The sequence below is a fragment of the Oncorhynchus tshawytscha genome, unplaced genomic scaffold (assembly GCF_018296145.1).
Source record: "Oncorhynchus tshawytscha isolate Ot180627B unplaced genomic scaffold, Otsh_v2.0 Un_scaffold_17_pilon_pilon, whole genome shotgun sequence".
Taxonomy (NCBI): domain Eukaryota; kingdom Metazoa; phylum Chordata; class Actinopteri; order Salmoniformes; family Salmonidae; genus Oncorhynchus; species Oncorhynchus tshawytscha.
Window position 1 is genome coordinate 1128739 of NW_024609830.1, and position 16262 is coordinate 1145000.

Genomic DNA, 16262 nt, shown 5'->3' on the forward strand with positions numbered 1-16262 from the left:
CTGAGTCTCATTTGAGCTTCTGTCAGTTGTAACAATCCATAGAGTAAGTGATAGTAGGTTCATAATCTTTATTATTAACTTAGTCTTCCACTTCCAATCTTGTCAGCACTGGATTAGCACCCATAATCCTCGTTTTATGATCCCAACTCTCAGAAAACAACCAACACCGACTCACACATCATTACATGTTCCAGCATTGTCCTACTAGAAGAGACCCCCCCCATTGCAACAAAGATATAGAAAGATACATATTTCTTTAACAAATAGAATAAAAAACATTTTAAATGCTTTTACATTGTCACAGGTATCTGCTTTGATGTGCTCAAGGCCTGCTCTGGCTTAATCTAGAATAGTTTTTTTTTTTTAAAGAAGCTTGATATACAAGTTATATTTGTTACTGTTAAATGTGTTAAGATATGCCATATTATCAACAATCTCTCCTTGTTCAACACATGCATGAGTAGTTCCATATGTCATGCGTGTCTATTGGATGTGTAGTTTCTCACTACAGGACAAACCCCAGCAGTAGGAACAAGAAGGGCTGCATAAAGACTCCAACTCCCAGAGTTCCCAGCATAGATGCTCCTGGTGGAGAAAAAATAATACATTATACCACTTGACCTCTCTCTCTCTCTCTCTCTCTCTTGCCTACTCATCTTAATTTCAGTTTCTTCCTAATAATCTAATCAACTCTTTCTCTTACCTGACCACAGGATCATTCCTTTATCTCTACCTATCTCCATCTTTCACTCATGTTGAGTTCATAACATCTCGTAAATTTGTAATTACCAGCATATGACTGGGAAATATCCACTTGTCAATAAGTCAGGTAGCCTATTGGTTAGAGCGTTGGGCCAGTAACCGAAAGATTGCTGGATCGAATCCCCGAGCTGACAAGGTCGTTCTGCCCCTAAACAAGGCAGGTAACACACTGTTCTCCGGTAGGCTGTCATTGTAAATAAGAATTTGTTCTTAACTGTCTTACCTAGTAAAATAAACCAATCTGTGAGCTCAGTTGTTTGCCATTAGCCAATTTACATTCTCAACTAGTTCAAAGCACTAAAACGCTTTACAAGTAGTATTTTCTGAGTTTCCCACTTGTTATGAACGCAGCATTCATCTCTTCCCCTCCCAGTCACCTCTCTCCTACTCACCTGAGAGTTGGGGCAGGTTTCTGGGTGGGTTTGTAGTCGGTTCTGCGCGGTCATAGGCCACTCGGTCGTAGGCCACACCCAGAGCATTGCCAAGAGCGGCCCGTTGTGCCTCCCCCAGCACTGCCCACTGTGCACTGGTTACCATGGCAGCATTGTCAGGACCCAGGGCCTTCAGCTGGCTGGTTGAGAGTGCCTGATCAGAAGTCAGAAGAGTATGGAGTGCTGGGTTCAAAAGTCACCAATTTTTTTCGTAAACCTAGTAATTAGAAAACCTCAGTGGAACACAGCGGAGAGGGAGAAGAGCCCCCTAAGCAAACTGGTTCTGGGGGTCTGTTCACAAACAAACCCCACAGAGCCCCAGGACAGCAACACAATTTGACTCAACCAAATCATGAGAAAACAAAAACATAATTCCATTGGAAAGAATTTATAAAAAAACAGAGACAGAGCACCCTAGAATGCTATTTGGCCCTAAACATAGAGTACACAGTGATGGAATACCTGACCACCATGACTTACCCAAAATTAAGGAAATCTTTGACTATGTACAGGTACAGACTAGGTGAGCATAGCCTTGCTATTGAGAAAGGCTGCCGTAGGCAGACCTGGCTCTCAAGAGAAGACAGGCTATGTGCACACTGCCCACAAAATGAGGTGGAAACTGAGTTGCACTTCCTAACCTGCCAAATGTATGACCATACTAGAGACACACATTTCCCACAGATCCACAAAGAATTCAAAAACAAACCCAATTTTGATAAACTCCCATAACTACTGGGTGAAATACCAGTTTGCCATCACAGCAGCAAGATTTGTGACCTGTTGCTAAAAGAAAAGTGCAACCTGTGAAGAACAAACACTATTGTCAATACAACCCATATTTATTTATTTATTTGACCTTTTGTACTATTGGCATGTCATTACAACACTGTATATAGACATATGACATTTGAAATGTCTTTATCCTTTTGGAATTTTTGTAAGTGTAATGTTCACTGTTCATTTTTATTGTTTATTTCACAATTGTTTATATATTTTACTTGCTTTGGCAATGTAAACATGTTTCCCATGCCAATAAAACCCTTAATTTGAAATTGAAATTGAATTGATAGAGGGAGGCAGGGAGAGAGTGTACTCACAGCAAGGCGGTCTGGGGGGATGAGGGGAACGCTGGTCGGACTGAGGAATGAGAAGGCAGAGGGACTGAGAGAAAGAAACTCTGACAAACTCAAACCAGCTGGAGAAAAGTGAGACAAAGCAGAGAGAGAGAGAGAGAGAGAGAGAAGGGATGAGAAATGGCTTACATTTTAAAATGTATTTCACAAAATAAGAGAGAGCAATAGTGTGTGAGAGAGAGAAAGAGGGGAACAGAGGAGTGTATCTGACCCATGATGTTGCCCAGAGAGTTGACCCGAGCCTCGGTCCATCCCTGTGTTTCTCCAAATACAGACACCGCACGCTGCTTCAGAAGCTCTGTTACTGCCAGGGGGCACTGCACCTCGCCCACCGACTGTACTGCCTCCCTATAGAGATATATAACACATTTAAAAACAAGCTCACGCAAACACACACACACGCACTGTCCATGTCTGACCTGAAGGCATCAGGGTTGAGTTGACCAGTCTCCTCAGTGTTCAGACCACAGATGAACTGGTCCAGTCCCACCAACTCCACAGCTCCCAGTTCTCCCACTGTCTCATTAATACGCTCCACAAAACCCCTCCACACAGCCTCCCTCTGCCAGGGACCAGACATGATCACCATTAGAGTCTAGTATTTAGTCAGTGTGTGTGTGTGTGAAGGTTCATATATACAGTACCTGTGGTTGTGTCCAGGAGCAGCGGGAAAGTGTCTCCAGAGTGTCCAGGGAGGATAAGGGGAGGCTGGCCAGCTCAGTGAGGTTGAACCCCTGAGAGACACAGCCCAGCTGGAGCACCTGGCTCTCATTCAAACCTGACACTGGACCCCAGGCCTGTAGTACAATATAGTAAAGCACAGATCACTCAACAGCAGAACATAAAAAGATGCTCACCCCTGCACTTGAGATTCTTCTAACTTCTGTGAAATGGCCCCAAGATTTAGACACTGATCTAAGGTATGTTTCGGAACCCCCAAGACTTGAAGAGGGTAAACTGATCTGTGCCTGAGCCTGGCAATCTACCTGGATGGCCTTCTCTCTGAGCACCACTAGTTGCTCGGCGCTGTAATCAAGGACCTCCCCCAGCGTTTCCACGGCAGCGGTGATTGTGCCGGCGTCCATCTTGGAGAGCTGGGCTGGGCTCCAGTAGACATTGGCTCCGCCCAGTTCCTCCAACAGAGACACAGTAAGGCCCGCCTCCCCCTGAGGGAGAACTAGAGAGCGAGAGAGAGAGAGAGGGTCCAGGGAGGTTGTGGTAAATGTATTGTAATGTGCATCTTTATTATGTTCATATTCAAAATAATCCCACACACATTCTTATCTGCACCTTAGGTGTGTGTGTTTCTCCTCTCTCACCTGCTCTCCTCCTGCGCATGGGCATTACTTCAGATGTGGAGGTGGAGAGAGAGAAGAGTTTCCATCGCAGGGCTGAGAGGTCCGGACCCCTACTAAACTCCTGAGGAGGGTTAGGGACCGGAGGGCTGGGTAGGCTGTCCATCAGGTCAGACAGAGTCTCTTTCAGCCACGACTAGAGGGGGGAGAAGCCAGGGTAGAAAGTAAAAGAGCAGAGGTTATCTTCATTTTTTGAAATTCACAGAAACACAAGCGTAGACAACATCAGGGAGAGACTAATAAGAGGCCTTTCATATGTGGTTGTCAGGGAGATCATGGTGATAGAGAGCCACTGACCTTAAAGCGCAGTGAGCGGACAGCAGAATCATCCAACAGGAGGAGAGGACCCAGGGATTTGATGGTGTCAGCTGTCCAATCAGACGGGTCACTTTGAAAGGAGAGAAACAATAATATTTGTATATTTGTCAAATTTTATTTTGACAGTAGCAGTTCTATCTAGAAAGGTTAGAGGATGTGCTTGTTCATACCCATATGTATCATTGAGCAGCTGGAAGAGCGCCCTCCAGTGGCGTGGAGGAATCTGTTTGCAGGAGGCCAGGACCTGCACGCTGGAGTTGAGGACCTCAGGGGCCAGGAGGGACATCTGAGAGGGGGCCAGCTCACACAGCAGCGACCCCAGACTCAACACCTCCTCACTGGACAACTTTGACATGTTCCTCCCCTATAACACAGGGGTGCACCGGGCTCTGTCACTCATTTCAGTATGTGTGTGTGTGTGTGTGTGTGTTTGTGATTTACACTAAAGATTAGGGTTAGGGTTGGGGTTGAGGCTAGGGTTAAGGTTGAACTAGGTTGTGGACCTGAAGCTAGGGTTAGGATGGAACTGGGATGTAGACATGAACCGAGGGTTAGGATTAGGGTTGAACTGGGATGTAGACATGAACCGAGGGTTAGGATTAGGGTTGAACTGGGATGTAGACATGAACCGAGGGTTAGGATTAGGGTTGAACTGGGATGTAGGGATGTAGGGTTGTGTGTTTACCAGGCAGTTCAGAGCTCTGTTGGTCAGTGTGGGGCGAGAGCGAGAGGTGAGAGGCAAAGAACTCAGGTTGGCCTCTTTCATCTTCTTCATGAACACAGCACATACAGAGGCAGGTAGACTGGCTATCTTCTCAGCCCTGAGAGAGAGAGAGAGGGAGGGAGGGAGGGAGGGAGAGAGAGAGAGAGAGAGAGAGGGAGGGAGGGAGGGAGGGAGGGAGGGAGGGAGGGAGGGAGGGAGGGAGGGAGGGAGGGAGGGAGGGAGGGAGGGGGGGGAGAGAGAGAGAGAGAGAGGGAGGGAGGGAGGGAGGGAGGGAGGGAGGGAGGGAGAGAGAGAGAGAGAGAGAGAGGGAGGGAGAGAGAGGGAGGGAGGTAGGGAGAGAGAGAGGGAGGGAGGGAGGGGGGAGAGAGAGAGAGAGAGAGAGAGAGAGAGAGGGAGGGAGGGAGGGAGGGAGGGAGGGAGGGAGGGAGAGAGGGAGAGAGAGAGAGAGAGAGAGAAAGAGGGAGGGAGAGAGAGAGAGAGAGAAAGAGGGAGGGAGGGAGAGAGGGAGAGAGAGAGAGGGAGAGAGAGGGGGGAGAGAGAGAGAGAGAGAGAGAGAGAGAGGGAGGGAGGGAGGGAGGGAGAGAGAGAGAGAGAGAGAGAGAGAGAGAGAGAGAGAGATAGAGAAATATATAGTATATGTGTGTGTCAGTGTGTTGGGGCCCCCACCCCCAAAATAGCCATTTTCCCACAGACATTACCTGCTGATTGATTCTTAATGTATTATCCCACAATTGAAAATATTTATTTCATGTATGTTTTTAATTTCAGGAAATTCTGAAATTTATAGGGGATACACTTAAAAAAATACATTTGCATAAAAACAATAGGTCAGAATGGCCCCCTGGACAGCTGGGGATGATTTCAATTGAAACCCCTGGAACACAGTAACATCTGCCAGTGTGTGTGTGTGTAATCACGGCAGGTGAAGCAGCAGCAGGGTGGGGATCTCCTCCAGCTCTGTGTCTGTGATGTTGTTGAAGTAGCCTGCTCTCCTTTTCTCCAAACCTGCAAACAGACTCTGTGCAGTACAGCACACCTGACAGACAAAGTGAGAGGGCGGGAGATAAACGTGTCTCAAAATCAATGTAAAAATAGACCCTAAGCATGTAATAACCAGCCTGACCTCAGAGCTATATGAAACAAACTTGTATGTATTTCTGAGCATCTCGAAGACGTATGATATCTACTAATGGCCTAGTTACTTTAGACAGAAATTCATTTAGGGAGGTTGGTCGGAGAGGATGAGTGGGTGTAATCCTCAACCATCTAACAATCCAAAAGGTTGCGTTTTTGAGTCGTGTCGAGGGCAATTGTAGCTTTTTATACAACGGGTGAGTCTAATCCTGAATGCTGATTGGTTAAAATCACATTCCAGCCGGTGTCTATTCCATAAATTACCACCGGCTAAATCTGTGACGTTAAAATGCCTATTTACTCTGTTCCATCTGACTGCGCAATCCACTGTCTCATCAGCCCAGCCAAGCAATTTATAAAGGTGATCTCCACTACAAGAAGCATCTAGACATTATCTCACATTTCGTTTAGAAAGTGTTTAGTTTTCAACAGCGGAGATTTGTATAAACCTTGCTGTCTGTCTCTCCGACATTTGCAACATTGTTTCAATATTCAAATTCGACTCCAGCTGTCCCGTGGTAATGAACGTGTCGGGACGAGACAGACAGGCAGGCAGCGTTTCTCATCCAGTCGAAATCATGAATCAGCATCATTTTCATGGATATATACAAAGAAAGAAATGTAAATTGAAATAATGTCAGACGAAACGAAGTGCAGCTAGTTTGCAGCCTTTCCAGGCCCAGTTTGAAGTGATTATGTTTGCTGTGTTGTTGTTGGCTCCTCTGAGTCCTGACCAGTAAGCATATTTTCTATGCCAGCGAAATCGCGCACCATTTGCTCATTGTTATGGATGTATCCAAATAAATGTCACTAGAAAACAACTTAAACAAATGCAAATGCAGCTACTTTGCTGCTATTCTGGCTGCAACCATAGATTTGTGTCAGAACTATATGTTGTGGAAGGATGAAATAGTATGAATATATTAATCCAAATAACATTAATGAAAACATGTCAATCATTATTTGAATATGTTGGTAACCCGTTGTATAAAAGTGATAATGCCAGAGAAGGTGTTGTTTTGAGGATATATTGGCACAGTTTGCTGCCCGAGACAAACAACCCCCGTGCCAATATATCCTCCAAACACCGTTTTATCAGGCATTATCACTTAATTAGCTAACCCTTCCCTAACCCTTATTCTAAACTTGACCCAATTCACCTAACAGGCTACGCAAATGATCCTAACCTTTGTTGTTAGTTCACCTAACCACGAACATAATTCTCCTTCGCTGTTACGACGCAACAAGCAACCTGGTCTCAGAGAAATACATGTAAGTCCTCCAAGATGTATAATAACTTACATCATCCAATTTGTATGCTATTGTACGACCAGGTAAGATGTATGATACTATACATCCTCTAATTCATATGATATTCTATGACCCCTACTCCATTCATAATGTAACCTAATGTAACCTATCAGTTGTCACAGATTTACATACAGAACAGTAGGAGTTGCAGTCATCACTTGTGTGTGTGTGTGTGTGTGTACCTGTGTCTTAGAGAGCCAGCGTGGAGTCTCTGTCACAGCTTGGGCCATCTCCATGACGCCACTTTCAGCCATCTTTTCAATCATCTCACAGGACACGCCCTGCATCGCCGAGCCCAGCTTCCTGTCATCATCATCATTTACATTGTAGTCATTAGGCAGATGCTCTTATCCAGAGCGACTTAGAGAAGCAACTACCTTGCTTATCATCATCATCCTCATCATCAGTACCATCAAAAACTGTATGTGTGTGTGTGTGTGTGTTCTCACCGCATGTCTGTAAGTGTCATCTTCTTGCCTAGGATATTTCTGACCAGAAAGGCCGACTGCAAGACAGAGAACAGTGTGTAATGTCACACCAGTGGCCGTAGCCCCCAGAGTTGCGTTCAGAAGACACACACACACCTGTGCACGTGTCCACTGCTTGCCCTCCAGTTGGTCGAGGGAGGTCACGTTAGCCTTGTCCAGGGTGGTCAGGGATAGGCTGGACAGCAGGGAGGCAGGGACTTTCTGGATCAGCTCTGAGGCATTCACATCCCCAAGCAGCTACACACACACACACACACGCACACACACACACACACACACACACACACACACACACACACACACACACACACACACACACACACACACACACACACACACACACACACACACACACACACACACACACACACACACACACACACACACACACACACACACACACACACACACACAACTTTAGGATCAACCTGAACCATCTTTGCTGCACATCTCATTTTCTGCTATGACTTCTCCCTCCCTTGCCCTTTCACCCCTCACTTCCCCTTTCACCCCTCCCTTGCCCTTTCACCCCTCCCTTGCCCTTTCACCCCTCCCTTGCCCTTTCACCCCTCCCTTGCCCTTTCACCCCTCCCTTGCCCTTTCACCCCTCCCTTGCCCTTTCACCCCTCCCTCCCCCTTTCACCCCTCCCTTGCCCTTTCACCCCTCCCTTGCCCTTTCACCCCCCCCTTGCCCTTTCACCCCTCCCTTCCCCTTTCACCCCTCCCTTGCCCTTTCACCCCTCCCTTGCCCTTTCACCCCTCCCTCCCCCTTTCACCCCTCCCTTGCCCTTTCACCCCTCCCTTCCCCTTTCACCCCTCCCTTGCCCTTTGAGTTTGAGTTGATTTTATGTTTACAGGAACAGTGCACATCGAGTTGAGATTATTTTATTTTTACAGGGACAGTGCACATTAATCAACGTTTCAGTAAAAGTGCCGGTTTTAGCCAGCCGGCTAATTTTCAACCGCAGTCCCAGGGCAGGTTATTAAAAACTATTACAATATAGACAATCATTGAGCAGTGAGCACACGCAGAGCAAAATAGGACAAGCAAGACATAGCATACAGACAGAGCAACATAGAACAAGCAAGACGTAGCATACAGACAGAGCAACATAGAACAAGCAAGATGTAGCATACAGACAGAGCAACATAGAACAAGCAAGACGTAGCATACAGACAGAGCAACATAGAACAAGCAAGACGTAGCGTACAGACAGAGCAACATAGAACAAAAACATAGAAAAAAAAGCAGCAAGACAAAATTCATAAAAGCAACAAAGTGTTTCCATACCTCACACACAAGCTACAGACAACACCCCTCCCTTCCCCTCTCACCCCCTCCAACAATGCTTTTCTCTGTAGACTGGTCATCTTTTGACTCATCATGTCCAGACCCTCATTACCCAGAAGCCCCTGGGATTTGACCTTCCTGAGGACAGAGGAGGCCACGCCCGTCACAGCTGAACCCAGAGACATTAACTCCTTACCAGACACCTCCTGAGAGAGAGAGAAAGAGAGAGAAAGAGAGAGGGAGGAAGGAAGGAAGGAAGGAAGGAAGGAAGGAAGGAAGGAAGGAAGGAAGGAAGGAAGGAAGGAAGGAAGGAAGGAAGGAAGGAAGGGAAGAAATTAGCGTTTTTAGAGCTGCTCTCTATTTCACCATTAGTTCCTACCTCGGCCCCTCATACTATTGGAGAGGATCACCTAAACATTCCAGTTGAGAAGCCTGTTAATAGTACTGACTGAGACTAAGGCATATTTATAAGAGTAACACCTCTCTCACCTGCTTCCCCTGCAGTAGTTTATTGGCCAGTGTTTTGGCCTGGGTCAGACCCCACTTCACCTCTGACCCCAGTGACATCAGGGTGTCCTTGAGGGCGTCGGGGGAGAACTGGGAGAGATGGAAAGGGGAAAGCAGTGTAACACCGGGCCCCAGCGCACGCAGCAGCTCAGGACTGGAATCATCCACAGATGATGACATCACAGTGTTGACGAGCTTCTTCTTCAGCTGGAAGGAGGAGGAGGAGGGGAGAGGAAGACACCACAGATTATTCCCATAATTGTTCTCTGTAAAATCCTAACTTTAGTGATTCCTGAGTTTTAAACTATAAACTACAACAACTTTGGAAAGACTGAGAGAGACAGAGAGAGAGAGAGAGCGAGACGGAGAGAGAGAGAGAGAGAGAGAGAGAGAGAGAGAGAGAGAGACTGGGGGCATACCTTGTTGACTCCAGAGTTGCTACAGTCATCAAGTTGAGAGAGGAGGAGCCGGCTCATGGAGGAGTTTAGGGTTGGGGCGTCATCATAGAAACATGCCAGCGAGCCCAGTCTGGATAGGAAAGGGTCAGAGGTCATAGGTCAGAGTTAAGTAAAATACCCTACTGGCTATTCAGTACCGTGTTTGGTAAGTCATCCAACATCTGTTCTGAACTCTCCTCCCTTGTTTGTTTGTCATATTTCTGTGACTAAGCACTCGCTCATGCTCAAGGATGTATGTAGATCTGGCTAATTCAGGGAAATGATAATCTAACCTATTTTGTTTAGTGAAGTAATTATGAAACTACAGGATGGTCTGAACAATTAGCAAAATTACTGGTAATTTGCATATCCAGCACAGGAGGTTGGTGGCAGCTTGACTGGGGAGGATGGGCTCAGAGTAATGGCTGGAACGGAATAAATGGAATGGAATTGAACTCATCAAACACATGGTATCTATGTGTTGATACCTTTCACTCCATTCTAGCTATTATTATCAGCCGTCCTCCCCTCAGCAGCCTCCTGTGATGTCCAGGTGATACAGCTCCAGTCCTTCTCTCAGGCACGTACAAACCTGTCCAGGTTCTGGACCAAGTCCCCTCTCTTCTGGGAACACTCTCTGATCTTCTGGAGTATCTTTCTGCCCTGAAGAGGAGGGAGCCCCCCCACCCCTCTGAAGGAGGAAGGGAACTGGGGCGAATGGAAGAATGGACACAGCTAGGGAAAGAGAGAGATAGTGGGGAAGACAGATAGATTAAATAGCAGTTGTAAAATAGGGGACTGTGATCTGTTTGAGGGTCTCAGTGAGTTTTGATGCGATCCATTAAAAAGCAGAGTGGGGAGAACTGCAACAAACAAAGACCTGGTCGTTGGGGATGGTTTGGATGTCGTCCATGGGCAGCCCGGAAAGGAAGGGCCCCATCATCTTCATCACATCCATCTTCAGCCACAGCAGCCTGGGAGGACAGGGGCTGGGCATCACTGGTGAGAGAGGAGGGTGGCAAACACACAAACACAGTTGGCACACACACATACAGGGCAGAGTAGTACTTGAACACAAACATGATGTCACAACAGTGGTTGTAGTCACCAGAGTTGTTTTCAGTAGACACAAGCACATGCGCGCAAACACACACACACACACACACACACACACACACACACACACACACACACACACACACACACACACACACACACACACACACACACACACACACACACACACACACACACACACACACACACACACACACACACACACAGGCAGGGCCCAGTATTACTTGAAAACACACATGCAGATGTAATAAACACATAAACACACTGCAGAGTGAAGATCTGTGTGACACACACGCAAATCAGGTGTTGTGTCTCGCATAAACACACACCTCTCCGCTGTCCTTTGGACATAACTCACTCTCCCTTTTCATAGCCGCGGGAAGTAGTTTTGGGGTGATTTTTCAGGGGGTGCTGCAACACATCCCTACTTCCCGCATCTATGCCCCTTTTCATGACTCCCCTCCTCTTCCTCCTCTTCCTCCCTCCTTTCTTTACTCTGCTTGGGTCTTCTCCTTTCCAGCTTGAATCCTTCTCTCCTTCCTCCCTTCTCTTCTCCTCTCCTTTCCAGGTTGAAGCCTTCTATCCTTCCTCCCTGCTCTTCTCCTCTTCTTCCAAGCTTGTTTCCTGTATTTCTCATAATGTCTTTCCATTTGGTTTTCCCTTAGGTTTCCCACCCTACAATGGTTTCTTCTCGTTCTCATTCTACTCCTCTTTCCTTTCCTCTCTCCCCCTCTTGATTTGGGTCCTCTCATCCTATTTATCTTTCTCTTTCATTCATTTCTCTTTCTGATCATTAGTATTTGGGTCATAAGGTACAAAACAAGACTGTTTCTAAGAGCTTGATAAATCAAAGGTTGCTGTAACATCTAAAATCTCAACTAAACATATTTATATCAGTATTTAGTTTAATTATAATAATGAATAATGTAACATATTCTATCTCTGCAGAGGTGGTTCTCACCTGTCATATCAGGCTGTGGTGGTCTAGCAGGCCAGTTCTGTTCTCCTTCTGGTCTGAGTGTCTGTCCTGGTTTCTGTTCTGGTTTAGGTGTCTGTCCTGGTTCCTGTGCTGGTCTGTGTGTCTGTCCTGGTTCCTGTGCTGGTCTGTGTGTCTGTCCTGGTTTCTGTTCTGGTCTGTGTGTCTGTCCTGGTTTCTGTTCTGGTATGGGTCTGGGGCGCCAGGCTGCAGCAGTGTGGCTGCAGTTGTAGTTGTTCTGGGCCACCCGCTCCTTGGCCCACTCTCTGATCTGAACACGCTGCTCCTCAGAGAGAGACCCAAACACCTCTCCCAGCATCTTCATCCTGGAACCAGACCATACTGTTACCACACACACACACACACACACACACACACACACACACACAACACACAACACACACACACACACACACACACACACACACACACACACACACACACACACACACACACACACACATCTCTTCCAGGTGGGGGTTCTGTATCCAGGGAGGCAGGGTCATCTGTGGTGGGGGCATGTTCTGTAGGAGGGGCTTGGCGGCCCACACCAGCCTCCCATAATCCTCTGGTTCCATGTCGTCTCCACCCTTCATCATCAGGGCAACCCAAGAGAGGGGGGCGATGAACGCTCTCAGGAAACACTGGGGACCAGCCTGAGAGAGAGAAAGAAAGATGTTGTGTTTGGGAAGTAAAACCGGAGCATTGTTGAAGCCAGGTTATAATCTCATGCTAGGGCTAAACCTGTCACGCCCAACGCAGGAGATGAGAAGCAGGTACAGGAAGTGAACCATTTAATATAGACGGACACACAGTGGAACAAGAACAGCGTCTGGACATAGATATGACACGACAAACAATACTACTACAGGGAACAACACGGAGCAGACATATATGCAGGGACAATCAACACAGTGAGGGAGTCCAATGAGCACAGCTGTGTGTAATGACGGGTAGCCTGGCGCCCTCAAGCGCCAGGGAGGGGGAGCGGGAGCAGGAACCACGACTAGTGGGAGGGCTGAAGATGCAGTATTAATGATGGTAACAGAGCGCCAGGGAGGGGGAGCGGGAGCAGGAACCACGACTAGTGGGAGGGCTGAAGATGCAGTATTAATGATGGTAACAGAGCGCCAGGGAGGGGGAGCGGGAGCAGGAACCACGACTAGTGGGAGGGCTGAAGATGCAGTATTAATGATGGTAACAGAGTGCCAGGGAGGGGAGCGGGAGCAGGAACCACGACTAGTGGGAGGGCTGAAGATGCAGTATTAATGATGGTAACAGAGCGCCAGGGAGGGGGAGCGGGAGCAGGAACCACGACTAGTGGGAGGGCTGAAGATGCAGTATTAATGATGGTAACAGAGCGCCAGGGAGGGGGAGCGGGAGCAGGAACCACGACTAGTGGGAGGGCTGAAGATGCAGTATTAATGATGGTAACAGAGCGCCAGGGAGGGGGAGCGGGGGCAGGAACCACGACTAGTGGGAGGGCTGAAGATGCAGTATTAATGATGGTAACAGAGCGCCAGGGAGGGGAGCGGGGGCAGGAACCACGACTAGTGGGAGGGCTGAAGATGCAGTATTAATGATGGTAACAGAGCGCCAGGGGGGGGAGCGGGGGCAGGAACCACGACTAGTGGGAGGGCTGAAGATGCAGTATTAATGATGGTAACAGAGCGCCAGGGAGGGGGAGCGGGGGCAGGAACCACGACTAGTGGGAGGGCTGAAGATGCAGTATTAATGATGGTAACAGAGCGCCAGGGAGGGGAGCGGGAGCAGGAACCACGACTAGTGGGAGGGCTGAAGATGCAGTATTAATGATGGTAACAGAGCGCCAGGGAGGGGGAGCGGGAGCAGGAACCACGACTAGTGGGAGGGCTGAAGATGCAGTATTAATGATGGTAACAGAGTGCCAGGGAGGGGAGCGGGAGCAGGAACCACGACTAGTGGGAGGGCTGAAGATGCAGTATTAATGATGGTAACAGAGCGCCAGGGAGGGGGAGCGGGAGCAGGAACCACGACTAGTGGGAGGGCTGAAGATGCAGTATTAATGATGGTAACAGAGCGCCAGGGAGGGGAGCGGGAGCAGGAACCACGACTAGTGGGAGGGCTGAAGATGCAGTATTAATGATGGTAACAGAGCGCCAGGGAGGGAGCGGGGGCAGGAACCACGACTAGTGGGAGGGCTGAAGATGCAGTATTAATGATGGTAACAGAGCGCCAGGGAGGGGGAGCGGGGGCAGGAACCACGACTAGTGGGAGGGCTGAAGATGCAGTATTAATGATGGTAACAGAGCGCCAGGGAGGGGGAGCGGGGCAGGAACCACGACTAGTGGGAGGGCTGAAGATGCAGTATTAATGATGGTAACAGAGCGCCAGGGAGGGGGAGCGGGAGCAGGAACCACGACTAGTGGGAGGGCTGAAGATGCAGTATTAATGATGGTAACAGAGCGCCAGGGAGGGGGAGCAGGAGCAGGAACCACGACTAGTGGGAGGGCTGAAGATGCAGTATTGTTGAAAAACAGCTTGTAATTGGCTGAGAGCTTGAGTGACACTGACCGAAGAGTTCCTCATGTGCTCAATGAAGCTTGGTAGACTGGAACAGTTCCACATCCTCTCTGTCACGTTCTAGAAAGAGAGAGATAGAGGAACATTTATTAAAAATGTCATCATCTTATGCCTTTTAGTTTAATAAACAGGTTATAAAAAACACTGTGAAACTTTACATAAAACAAGACCAAATATGGCCTTTGTGTCTAAAATGGATACAATCCCCATTATGTAAATAATTGTTTGCAACACTCCTGGTGTATAACTAGAGTACTGTCAGTGTATTTGCATATTTTGAATACATCTAGCTATGTAAATGAAGATGAATGTTGAGGTACCCATTCACGGTCAGAGTCAGGGTATTTCATGGTGCTATTCGGCTGGAAATAGAAGCGGGAAGCAGAGTCCATGTCTGTGTCTGAGTAGGTATCTGTTTCCTCAGCAGAGAGGGAGGTGAGGAGAGAGTGGAAGTGGGAGAGAGGGTTGGGACGAGACATGCTGTCTTCCATTTGCACCCCACTGATAGAGAGAGAAAGAGAAAGAGCGTGAGAGAGAGCGAGAGGGGGGGCTAACTTGTAGATCCATTAATTTGCAAACACACACACACACATGGGTCACCTTACCTGTTATTAAAGGGGTTGTCCATCGTCATGGGTAACAGGTGTCCTGTAGCATAGCAACCACGCATTAAGAAACACACAGGAAAAAACAAGATGATGTAATACGCATTATCAAACTGTTTTAATGTATGCAACAATAATGTGGTGCTGTTCCTAGCATGTTGTTCATAAGCAATATTATTACAACGATACATTAGTGATACCCTCTGTGTTTACTAGGTTAGAGGAGGTATGTGCTGTGTCCTCACCCATTTGCAGGCATCTCATCATCTGTGGGGACAGAGGGACACCAGAATGAACTATGGAACTGTTACTTTTACTGATGTCTTTCTACCTGTGGTGTCTTCGTTGACTGTCTACATGTAACCTACAGTACAAACTGAGGTATAATGTCATACCCCTTTACAGTGAGGTGTGAGACAGCCTCGCCAGTCAGCCTTCTAGGGAGTCACAATACATATAGCAGGTGCAGGAGTCTGTGTAGGGCTTAAACTACAGCTGGGGATGGTGTAATTGTAACATCAACATAGACCAACTGTGATCAGTACTGTAGAAACATCACCCACAGGTGTGTGTACTGATCAGTACTGTAGTAACATCACACAGAGGTGTATGTTTGATCAGTGATGTCATAACATCACCCAGAGGGGTGTGTAGTGATCAGTACTGTAGTAACATCACCCAGAGGTGTGTGTTTGATCAGTACTGTAGTAACATCACCCAGAGGTGTGTGTACTGATCAGTACTGTAGTAACATCACCCAGAGGTGTGTGTACTGATCAGTACTGTAGTAACATCACCCAGAGGTGTGTTTACTGATCAGTACTGTAGTAACATCACCCAGAGGTGTGTGTTTGATCAGTACTGTAGTAACATCACCCAGAGGTGTGTTTACTGATCAGTACTGTAGTAACATCACCCAGAGGTGTGTGTACTGATCAGTACTGTAGTAACATCACCCAGAGGTGTGTTTACTGATCAGTACTGTAGTAACATCACCCAGAGGTGTGTTTACTGATCAGTACTGTAGTAACATCACCCAGAGGTGTGTTTACTGATCAGTACTGTAGTATCACCCAGAGGTGTGTTTACTGATCAGTACTGTAGTAACATCACCCAGAGGTGTGTTTACTGATCAGTACTGTAGTAAC

General features: G+C 47.5%; 1 protein-coding gene across 2 annotated transcripts in view; it reads right to left on the reverse strand.

The window, feature by feature from the left end:
* Window positions 1–54: 54 nt before the first annotated feature.
* The window catches only part of otoa (otoancorin), a 21598-nt gene continuing 5390 nt past the window's right edge, over window positions 55–16262 (reverse strand). For both annotated transcript variants that reach the window (XM_042319312.1, XM_042319311.1), the window contains exons 4-29: window positions 15360–15381; window positions 15115–15157; window positions 14830–15010; window positions 14501–14569; window positions 12410–12603; window positions 11933–12273; window positions 10775–10893; window positions 10487–10629; window positions 9877–9985; window positions 9440–9664; window positions 8995–9156; window positions 7756–7896; window positions 7621–7676; window positions 7354–7474; window positions 5644–5762; window positions 4688–4823; window positions 4173–4366; window positions 3982–4072; window positions 3649–3820; window positions 3316–3506; window positions 2974–3126; window positions 2749–2891; window positions 2541–2677; window positions 2294–2391; window positions 1155–1347; window positions 55–585 (exon numbers count right to left, since the gene is read on the reverse strand). In XM_042319312.1, coding sequence (XP_042175246.1) covers window positions 506–585; window positions 1155–1347; window positions 2294–2391; window positions 2541–2677; window positions 2749–2891; window positions 2974–3126; window positions 3316–3506; window positions 3649–3820; window positions 3982–4072; window positions 4173–4366; window positions 4688–4823; window positions 5644–5762; window positions 7354–7474; window positions 7621–7676; window positions 7756–7896; window positions 8995–9156; window positions 9440–9664; window positions 9877–9985; window positions 10487–10629; window positions 10775–10893; window positions 11933–12273; window positions 12410–12603; window positions 14501–14569; window positions 14830–15010; window positions 15115–15157; window positions 15360–15381 — 3633 coding nt within the window. In that variant the 3' untranslated portion in view covers window positions 55–505. The remainder of the gene's footprint in view (window positions 586–1154; window positions 1348–2293; window positions 2392–2540; window positions 2678–2748; window positions 2892–2973; window positions 3127–3315; window positions 3507–3648; window positions 3821–3981; window positions 4073–4172; window positions 4367–4687; window positions 4824–5643; window positions 5763–7353; window positions 7475–7620; window positions 7677–7755; window positions 7897–8994; window positions 9157–9439; window positions 9665–9876; window positions 9986–10486; window positions 10630–10774; window positions 10894–11932; window positions 12274–12409; window positions 12604–14500; window positions 14570–14829; window positions 15011–15114; window positions 15158–15359; window positions 15382–16262) is intronic.